The sequence below is a fragment of the Nicotiana tabacum genome, chromosome 15 (assembly GCF_000715075.1).
Source record: "Nicotiana tabacum cultivar K326 chromosome 15, ASM71507v2, whole genome shotgun sequence".
NCBI classification, from domain to species: Eukaryota; Viridiplantae; Streptophyta; class Magnoliopsida; order Solanales; family Solanaceae; genus Nicotiana; species Nicotiana tabacum.
Genome location: NC_134094.1, coordinates 21,060,621 through 21,071,977, shown reverse-complemented (window position 1 = coordinate 21,071,977; position 11,357 = coordinate 21,060,621). Strand labels below are relative to the sequence as shown.

At 38.4% G+C, this 11,357-nt stretch overlaps 1 protein-coding gene across 1 annotated transcript; it reads left to right on the top strand.

The window, feature by feature from the left end:
• Positions 1–381: 381 nt before the first annotated feature.
• Positions 382–813, top strand: LOC142169548 (uncharacterized). The gene has a single exon (XM_075231418.1). It carries the CDS (start codon positions 382–384, stop codon positions 811–813), a length of 432 nt encoding a protein of 143 aa, XP_075087519.1.
• Positions 814–11,357: the final 10,544 nt, after the last annotated feature.

Genomic DNA, 11,357 nt, shown 5'->3' with positions numbered 1-11,357 from the left:
GTAGAGCCTGCAAAATCAAACATGCATCATTTCAGTTTGGTAGTTATCGACTATTTCACCAAATTTGTCGAGGCATCTACTTACAAGGCCGTCACAAAGAAGGTAGTGGCAAATTTTGTCTGAAACAACATCATCTGCAGATTTGGAATACCGGAGTCCATCATCACTGACAATGCCGCTAACCTCAATAGCGACCTCATGAGAGAATTCTGTGAGAAGTTCAAAATTGTCCACTGCAATTCCACAGCCTATAGACCGCAAATAAATGGGGTAGTCAAAGCAGCTAACAAGAATATCAAGAGGATTCTACGGAAGATAGTGGACAATCACAAATAATAGGACAAGAAGCTACCTTTCGCTTAATTAAGTTATCGGACTACTATGAGGAAATATACTGGGGCAACACCATACATGTTGGTATACGACACTGAAGCGGTAATACCCGTAGAGGTCGAGTTACCATCCTCAAAAGTGATTCAAGAAGCAAAATTGGATGATGCAGAATGGATACGGGTCAGGCAGGAAAAACTCGTGCTCGTCGACGAGAAAAGAACGGATGCAGTATATCATGGTCATTTATATAAGAACAGGATGGCCAATAACAGGATGGCCAATACATTTAACAAAATAGTGAATCCTCGCCAATTCACACCGGGGAAGTTGGTTCTAAAAAATATCTTTCCCCATCAAGAAGAAGCTAAAGGGAAGTTTGCACCAAACTGTCAAGGTCCTTACGTGGTTCACCGAGCGTTGTATGGTGGAGCTCTAATCTTGGCAGAAATGGATGGAAGAGTCAGTACGAAGCCTAGATAAATTTCGACCAGCCCGATTTGCAAAGCTAGATAAATTTCTGCAGTAACATCCTTTTGCGAACCATCAAAGGCTCTTACCTTCACGTGACTTTCATTGACTTTCCTCAAATGAATTCATAATTCCCACAAGGTGGAGAGTGGATACCACTTTGTTCCCTCATTTGACAGTGATGTGGAGATCTTTGTTGTGACTTGCGCCTTTGACGGGAAGTTTGTCTCTTCTGAAAGTGATCATGTTTGTTTCTACCATTTTCCCAATTGTTGCGGGCAATGCTTCGCTTATGGTGTTACTTGGTACATTTACCCCGCTTAGTACTTTCAATAGAGTGTCCTTATGGCTATCAGAGCTCATTAATAGATCTATGATAGGTATCTGTGCTGGAGTTTTCTTTAACTGCTCTTCCACATAATACTCTTTCCTTGACATTCTTTTCCAAAACTCAGCAGCTTTTGGGTCTGTTATGTTCCTACTTGAAATTTGTTCTCTCCCCGGGTTTCCTCGATTGACATCTTCAGGGGCGTAGCATCTCCCAGACCTAGTCATACCATGAGCCACGGCAGAGTCTGTCATTTTGGCCTTTCCCTTTTGCCGGTAGGTCCATGGGAAGGTTTTGTACTCCAGATCTTCTTCGTCTTGAGTAGCGTTGGTAGGTTGTTGTGGGTAGGTCTGAACCATCACTATAGGCCTTAGTTGTAATGTAATGATCGGAGCCTTTTGAGGAGGGATCCTTGCGGCTTCTGTATTTACAATAGTGATAATTGTTCCTTTATTGTCATATTCTTCATCTAATATGATCATGTTAGCTCCCTGATTTTGATAATTTAGTAGTGGATTGCGATTCATATTAGGTGGTACTGGAGTACACTGAATGGATATGCTCTTGATCAGGGTTTCAATTTTGTTTTTCAATCCTGCTCTTCTTAACCTTTTGAACAATTGGGCCAGAGGCTCAGCAATCGGGGTATAAGTTCTAGGACCCCTCTCTTCAAAGTTGGGACGAGGGCGTGGTGCATACACAAGTCGATTCTAATGAGTAGTGGTTTGGACATGAGCATATGGTCGTTGTGGGTTTTGGTTTTTTTGGCTAAATGAGGGTTGTATTGTAGTTGAGGGTGGTAGTATGGCTGGGTATTATAAATTGGAGCGTAAATGGGTGGTGGTGAGTGGTTGTTTGTGGAATAAAAGGTGTTTCCATGAGGTGGGTTTGTTTGGTAGTAAGGGATGACTGCTAAGACCTTCTTTTTCTTCTTCTTTCCGCTACCAATTGACCCTGACTGGATGGCCTTGTTGGCTGCTTACAGTGCTTCCATGGATTGCACTTTACCATACTTTATGCCTTCTTCTAAGAAATCTCCCATCTTGACCAGCTCGGGGAACTTTTGATCCATCATTCCCATCATCGTTTCAAGGTATATTCCTTCTTAGACTCGAATAAAATACTTGGTTAGGTCATTTTCATTCAGCATAGGTTGCGCCCTGGCAGCATCCGACCTCCATCGTCGTGCATATTCTTGAAATGACTCAGATGGTATTTTCTGCAGGTTCACCAGTGCAAACCGATCAGGGGTGATCTCTATATTGAATCAAAAACAATTCATGAAGTCCTCCACCATATCCTGCCATGTTCTTCAATTTTGCGGATCTTGTCGAGTATACCAGGTGAGTGCTTCTACCGTCAAACTTCTTATAAACAATTTCATCCTTAGTTTCTCGTTCTTTCCCACTCCGACTAACTTGTCACAATAAGCCCTTAAATGTGCGTGAGAGTCCCCCGTCCCATCAAAGATATCGAACTTTGGGGGTTTGTATCCTGCTAGCATATGCACATCTGGATGAATACACAAATCCTCATAGTCCAAACTTTCGCTGCCCTGGGCAACTTGGAGACTTTTTATTTTCCTTCTCAACATTTGCAACTGCTCAGATACCGTCTCTTCTTCCTTACGCCTGGCTTCTCTCTCCATCTTGGAGTATTGATAAATCTCATAAGACACCCTGACTGTGACATGTGATGTAAATGTAGGTTCAAAAATGGCATATACAGGGGGAACGTACCACTCATGGGTGGCAGCATGTGCCACATATATGTGCTAGTTAGTGGTGAAAGTGACTCTCTCACGAGGAAGGGTAGTGTCTGAGTGTATTGTGGTATGTAAGAAGTGTGAGTAGGGGGATTTCTTGGGTTAGCAGGGGTTACTGGAGGTATGACTTGAGTGGTGAGGGTTGAAGTTAGAGTGTTGTTGTTTTGGCATGATGTTGAAGGAAAATGATATGGAAGTGAATCCAAAGAAGGGAATCTGGGTGGTTGGGGAAGTGTTGTCATGACCAGATGTGTTAATTCTCTGATATATTGTACCTCCTTCCTTAGGGACTACATTTCTCGGGCCATCCTGGTCGTGTGTTCATCATTCCTAGTGTTATCTTTTTCCCCCATCGCCCCGGGCTATCGCTATGACCAGAGTACGTTCAGTTGGGTTTTCCACGACTGATATCTTTTCTTTTGACCTTATATTGTATGGTGGCTCCGCCAGTTTTGGTCGATACAAACCAACTTTCTTTTCTTTTTGGGGATAATAATAAAGCAAAAGGAAAACAAGAATAAAGAAAAGAAAAGGATCAAGAGTCAGTTTCTTCATTTATACGAGCAGAAAATCACACATAGCAGATAATTTGTGCATTACAACTAGCGCGTTCCTAGAATTTACAGGGACTTCTCATTTCCAGAGATAGGCCTAGTTTGCATATATTTGAAAGATATTTAGACTTGACACATTTAGATTCAAAGCAATTTGTTTTTATTGATAATTTGGACTGATACAAATGGAAACAATGGTTACATCATTGTTTCATAGAACTACATGGGCTTGGACAACTCGCCTTTTGGGAAGTAAAAGAGAAAACTAGGGAAAAAGGTACAAAGTGGGAAAAGAGGGAAAATCAACCAACTCTAATAACCATCCCTTGAGTCGCTTCATTTGAGCTTATCTTCTTCTGGATCCTCTTCCGGGTCTTTCTCAAACTCTTCCTCATCATCGTTGAATTCAGACTACTCCTCTGGATCTTCATCTGGCTTTGTCCTTGACTTTGTCTAGATGCACTCCACTACCAGATCATTCTCTTCAGCCGGTGGGAACATGTGGTCAATGGATCCTGGGACCACCTGATGATGCATTGATGTGGTCACAACATAATGCGGCAGGATCTCATGATAAATCTACAAGGCAACCACTGCGTCCTCTAACCAGGCTATACCCTATCTGCTTGGGCAGGCCAGTTCTTCTTCTTTGTTAATACAAACATAATACTCGGGAGTACACCATGCGTTTTGACCCATAGGCATTGTCACCAGGTCATTCCACTCTTCTTGCAGTCTCCTTATCCTGGGAATTGGAATTTGGCCATTGTATTCATCCTCATACAACGTCGTCCTAGTCCACAGAGGCACGTCTTGGATCATCCCGAATTGTCTGAGGACCCGCAGGGGTGAGTATGGTTGAATGTCTTCCAGTTCGATCAACTCGATTAAGTACTTCTAAGGAGTCCTCAAGATTGCCCTTCCATCTAACCAAGAGAGTTTCCAGTTGATCCATTCTCCTGTCAGATTGGTTAGTGTTTCCCTCTATTCTTCTTGCGCATGTGAGGAGACCCAGTGTCTCATTCTTTCATTATGGCTGCGGATCATATTGGTGACACCCACAAATTAGTCGATGGTGGACTCTTACTAGAAGAAGTGTTCAGTAGCCCAAATCTGAAGCAACAAATTACAACCCTTAAAGAAATCATGCCCTCGTGCATATGCGGACAAAGCTCTCAGCATCTTAGCTAACACCATCGACACCAGAGTAGCTTGAAGATTGTTGTGGAAGGTTGACAGGACCACTGGTAGCATATTGATGTTCATACGGCCCCTTCGTTGTGGGAAGACCAATAGTCCCAATAGTGCCATTGCAAAAGTGATAGGTATGAGACTCTCCCACGTCACCTAGTCACATTGAAACTCCCATGACTACCATTCGTAGCTGTCACGGTGCCCAAACATGTCCAACATCTGGTTGAGGCTCACCCATCTGTCCTCGATACTTATGAGGCTTCTGCTATTGGTAAGACCTAGAGCATCCAAGAACCGATAACTGGGCATAGTAACTGGCAATACTAGATTTCTTCCGCTAAACGACAGCTCCGTAAAACTTATAACTCATTCCAATGTCGGTACCAGCTCACAATCGGCAAATTTGAACACCACCTTAGCTGGATCCCAAAATTCTATTAGCAGGCGAGTGAGCACCTTGTCTGCTCGGATGTTCATCAATGTAGTTAATGCCCCTAGGTGCTTACGAACCTCATCTCTATATTCTCGACAAATATTTTTCCACCGTTGTTTCAGTTTATGTGGTGCTCCCATTACCATGCTAATTTCATGGATGTTTTGGTTGATTTCCATTTTCTGATGTGGGTAAGAGAAAACTATTTGGGTAAGTGTTCGCTTCGGGATCCTTAAGTGTCTTGTCATGTTTTCTTTCCACATAAATCATCTCGTTAGGTACATGACCTGTTGACATCAGAGTGACTTTTCTAATTGTGTGTTGGTGCTAGGGACCAACTCACCTAAGGTTTATACAGTATGACCTATTTTACTATAGTAGAGTGTGTCCTACTTTTGAATTGGACTGAAAGTTGCGAGAAGTTATGTCAGTTGACCTGACAAAGCCATTCTCTAAAACTAGAGAGTTTTGAAAAGAATATTCGGAGGGGTGTAAAAGACAACCCTCGTGTGCCATTGTGTGTGATAGTGTACGGCCAAGACTCGATTGGAAGAGGTGTGATGACAGTGTATATAAAGCAATAACAAACAAGGGAGTAACAGCAATAAGCATGGTGATCATAAAGAGGAAATAATTATAAAGAGTAAATAAATCATGTAAGCATGTAATTGCAATTTCGATTATAATCAAAGCAAGGTACAAATAAATCTAGAGGTCAAATTAGTCTAAGTCTGCTAAGGTCAAAACCTAAGTGTGATATCCCCAGCAGAGTCGTCATGTTGTTACACCCTATTTTGCACTAGTCAAGACAGTATTTAACTTGTGGTTTCTCTGTTATTGATGAAATAGAGTCGCCACCTAATATTTAAAGGTATACTAGGGTACCTATTTAATTATTAAGTTATGTTCATTACAGGTCTACAAATCGGTGAGATTATGGGTAAGGGGTTTTGTTCTTCTAAAGGGAATGTGTTATGAATCCCTTAAAATCTACCTCAGGTAGCTCCATAGGACTTAGACTAATTTTAAGAACTTAGTTATTTACACTATACTTTGATTATCACTAAGGTAGGGCTCGTTATATACTAAATAAAATAATTGTGTAAGACTTAAGAAGGGGATAGGATTACAAAAGAGTTATTGGAGGCTACAAGAATTTTTTTAAGTAGTTTATATTTTAAAGCTTGAATTATTAAGTTAGGAAAAGTGATTATTTTTAAAGAATAGATGCTTAGTAATCTTAAGAGTTGTTTGTAAGAAACAATGATTCTTACACGTACCTTGGTTTTCAAAAAAACTGAAGAAGCGAGTCTTTGGAAATTCGATTGAGGTTGTCCATTACTGCCCCTTTTTTAATGAAAAATCTGACTTCATTCCCAGTTGCTAAAAAATCGATGATCCTTTTCCTAATTTTCTTTGTAAACCGGCAGCCATTCTGACTAAAGTCCTGAGCTTCTAAAACCTTAAAGAAGAATGAGTGTAACTGATTGGAATTAAATGGAGGTGGAGACTAATTACTAGCTATTTCCTTTTAAATCCTATATTAATTCAGGTTTGCCTAAGTTTTTATGTAATACTAGAACATAAAAGAAAAACACATAATCTAATATATGAGTGTTAATACATGATAATAAAAATGCAATAAGATAGCGAAGGCAATAAGCAAAAATAATTAAGGCAGTAAACTAAGCTATGGAAATAATGGGCAGTAATGAAAGGAGTAAGGGAGAAGACACGACTCTGTAGATTGGGCCTCAATAAGGTAGGCCCAACAATCATAGAGGTGCGGCTATGGCAAGACTGGATTTCCAAAGATGCAGCAAGGCTGGTTTGGGCCTGAATTCCTTAGCCCAAATGTGTACATATCGAAAAGAAATAAAGAAGGTCATTAGAAATATACTTCATGTTTTTAGCATACTATAATACACATAACAGGTCACATTCTAATGCACATGACAGATATACAAACAGATAATTGAAACAATGGTATGATTAATACTGTGGAAAATTATATATATTAATGTGATGGTTTTACATAGAAAATAATTCACATTGGAAACCTTTCATTGTCATTAAACATTAAACCCTTAAAGAACTAAATGTGTCAATGAATTAAGAGCTAAGAAGGAAGCTCCACTCGAGGTCGATGCTCCCTTTGGATCCCCCGACACTTCAAAGTTTCCAAGGGACTCAAGGCCCAGGTCAATGCTTGTGTCGGGGAGGGCAACCCAACCTAGAGTCGAACTCCACTCCCAAATACCCTTAAACACTAACGACATATTTTTCTTACGAGTTTAAGTGTCAATGAGGCCCTTCCACTATAAATTAAACGCTAAAGTATTACCTATCACAAAATATATACTTTCTCTCCTAATAGAATAACATAAGAGAACACATACTACCTTTGATATCAAATAAAGAATATATTTCATGTAAGGGGCTGACTTTAGAACACTTATAGAAGAGAAACAGAAGTCTCACAACCTACTGTTATATGTGTAAGTCATTAAGGAAAAACGCATTCAAAGAGAAAGTGGGAAATACAGAATTCATATAGACAACAACACAAGAGATGCAGATACTCCTGCCCTGGCAAACTAACTGTGAACTGCTTAGTTTCTTATTAACACATGCAGGGGTTAGTAACACTACTTAGCACTTTAAAGGTTATCAGTAAAGATTCAAACAAACAGTTATGGCTAACTATTTTTACAGAGGTTATCAAGGATATCAGGAACAGGATTAAACTCTCAACATGACTACAGGTTCAAAGATTTAAACATGGGATTCCTAAGGACTCAAAAGAGTCATGCTCCTAACAGTATTAACCTTAAACAAGTCATCATGTTCAGACAGTATCAACAAAGAACATCATAAGGTTTAAGGATCATATTCAATATTAAATTAACAATAGGGGAAGGACTGAGCACAATATGGTATTATAGAGTAAAACAGGGATACTTGCAATACTTAGTCAACTATACATAGGCAGGGTAAGTGAGGTAGTGACTTCATCTAGACATGGGAGCTTTGCACAATACAGGATCAAGTTTAACATGTCAATGAATAGGGGAATTATAGGTAAAGGAAGCATTGTATCAAAATAAGTTTAACTCAGACATAAGTCTAGCTTAGTTTCTAAGTATGAAGTGGTCATGCTTCAGCTTCTAAAAAATTATCACTTGATTATAACAGAATAACTAAGTCCTACTTTTATGGAAGATAACTTAATGATAGATTCATGTAAGCTTCACAAAACCAACAGAAGTTCAAAGAGATTAAAGACAGGGAAGTACTACACAAGCAAGTTTTGAATTAAACGTGTATTTGAAGATTTCAACTATTCATGAGATAACCAAGTTCAGTTATACAAGAATTACTAGTTGACTATAACCAGACATGATCATGACTTATTCTATGAAGAGGAAGATAACTTAATCTTAAAAGAGTAAATACAGTAAAGGTTCATGAAAAGAAGACATTCTAACTCAAACAAGATAGTTTCATGCAAATGCATCCAACAGTTAGGTATAACCATGAGAATGTCATAGTGATAGCCCAGAAGCTGTTATCAAAGTTAACATATACTAGTATAGAGAGAGAAAGAGCATATAAACACTTAAAGTTCTTGCTTAAGGCTAAAAGACAGGGGATATAAACTTGAACAGGTTCAGATTCATCTTAGTTATGGTTATCAAGAAATAAACTCAACTTCAAAGCTACCAAGAGCTACAAAGATGCAACAAGACAAAGATAAGCTTACTGCAGGTTAATGAAAGCTATGAAATTTATGTTGAACATGAGCATATAATAACTTAGGCATGGAAACTATTGGAAACTCATAACAAAGATCAGCAAGAATCAATTGGTGACTTAATCAGTCAATGACCAAAGACTCAAAACAAAAAAAAGTAATCACAAGTAACCACTAAAATAACAGTGCACAAATACGTTAGTATATTAAGCATCATAGAACAATTGCAATATATAAAACCTAACTTAGCATGCTTGTAGTATTCAAAACGAACAAAAGAGAAGAGTGAAAGAGGTGCTGACCTTTTTTAGAGCAGTAGACCAAACGAGGATTCTTTTCAATTGCTTAAGATCCCAAAACGCTCGAGTTTGGATCAGTGATAATACTCAGCTAAAGAAAAGAAAAGCAGTAAGAAACCTATGGCTTGGAATCCTAAAACTCTTAGTGTTTGTGTGTGTATTTCTCTTTAGTATTAGATAGTTGGTTCGTAATTTTCTCTTGTTAGGTCATGGTAGCTTCTATTTATAGTGCCATTTGAGGCTCTAGGGTTTCAAAGAAATCAAATCAGATAGTGAAAGATGACAACAGATTGATGATGATAGCAAGATTGAGTGAAAATCTAAGAGACAGAGGGGAACAAATGGTGAAGAAGTTGCTTGAGTAAAGAAAACTGATCGATGAGGTGCGAAGGACTGTTGGTCAGAACCATAATACCCAGAAGTCATTGCATTTGAACTTTGGGTGTTGAATATCAACGTTGAGGCTAGCGGATGTCCCAGAATCGCCTTTGATTTGAAAAGACAGGTAAGGAGGTCTGGCGAGTTGAAGTTTCGCCATCTGGTATGACCTCTTCAAAGAGGATTTTTGAAATCGAATGGCAAAAAGGGAAAGGAATGATGAGCTTTGTGGTGTAGAGACAGAATGGAAGGCCATGCATGCCATGAATTTGAAAAGCCATGGTTGATTTGAAGTTTCATCTCCAGGCTTAGGATTTTAGGATTTGGGATATTTGAAATGGAGTCCCAAAAATGGGAAGTAATCGGCGAGAATCGCGGACATAAGAGACAGGAAGTATGATTCTCTAATGAATTCGTGACATTGCACTAATTAGTGCAAGGTTTGGGTGATTGATGGGTCTTTGAGTTCGAGTGAGATGAGAGAAGAAGAGGAAAGGGGGAGGTGAGGCGGTCGGGTGAGTGTTAGAATGATTTAGGGTTTTGAGGGGTATTGAGGGTGTCTCTAGGTTTAAGAGTGAGAGATAGGATCTAGGTCGTTGGATATAATGATCAACGGCCCTGATAATTCGATCATTTAGGATTTTTAGGGGAATTTTTTGTGGTTGTTGGATTAAAAGATTTTGGACTGTGGGGATGAGATCTCTGGGAGTGGGTATTAAAATCAAAAGAAGAATTGGAGAATAAATGTGAGCCATTGATTAGTTGGACCAACGGCTCAGATGCGAGTGTGTTTGTTGTGTGAGTGGTGAGGGATGGTGATGTGGCGAGATCCGATTGGTCTAATGGGTGTGGCATGGATTACCAAAGTGGGAAAAGGGGAATGTTTGGACTAGGTATATTTCGGACTGGGCCTGCTACTTGAGCCAAAATAAGTTTAAGAAATGGCCATTTTTCCTTTGGTTAAGAATTACAATTGTAGCCCTTTTGTCTTTTAATCCCTTTTGAATTAAATTTAAATAAACTTAATAATTTTCAATAAATATGGTAAAAATTATAATTACTATATATACTACTAATTATTTTAATTAATTATTTATAAAAATACTTTATTTTTCTAAATTGCAACACTAATTTCGAATTTCACATAATAGTCTAATTAACTAGAAATTAATTCATTACATTAATTATAGAACCTATATAATGAGAAATATTTTAATAATCTTAAAATAATGAGTATATTTGTAATTACATAATGTTAATACTATGCGATTAATTTTAAAACTAATACTTAATTAATTTGTAAAAATAGATATTCATTACTAGAAAATACTGTAAAAATATTTATTGTAAATTATTAAGTTTAAGTAAATTAATTTTAAAAGGGAGGGTCAAAATTGGCCATTAACAATAAACATGAGGCAAGGGATCACATACACTTGCAAACCCTAAAAAATTATTTTCTCTCAAAGTATGAAGCCGCCTTTATTTACTCCAAGGCTTGAAGAACAAAGTAGCAATAGAGCAAAGGACCAGATCCCAGCATTGAGTTCATCGTGTGCCCTTAGTATTGTTGTATCTTTATTAATGTTATTCACTTGTAATTCCTACTCAGCTTAGTTAGAAGCATCTCGTAGGATATCTTTGTAAACCATAAACCTTGTGTTTGTGTTTGACTATAGTTAGTCAAAGTGGTGAACTTTGTAATAGAGTTATTACAAAGAGGCTTGCAATAGAGTTATTGCAAGTAGGTGAGGGATTAAGAGTTTAATTCCTAAGTTACAATAGGTTGTGATCTAAAGTTGCTCGGTTCGTGAAGTTGAAATCCTACGAGTGTAGGTCATGATTTTTAAT

Bases quoted from the DNA above. Each gene is read 5' to 3' on its own strand.
- LOC142169548 (XM_075231418.1), top strand. From the start codon at position 382: ATGAGGAAATATACTGGGGCAACACCATACATGTTGGTATACGACACT.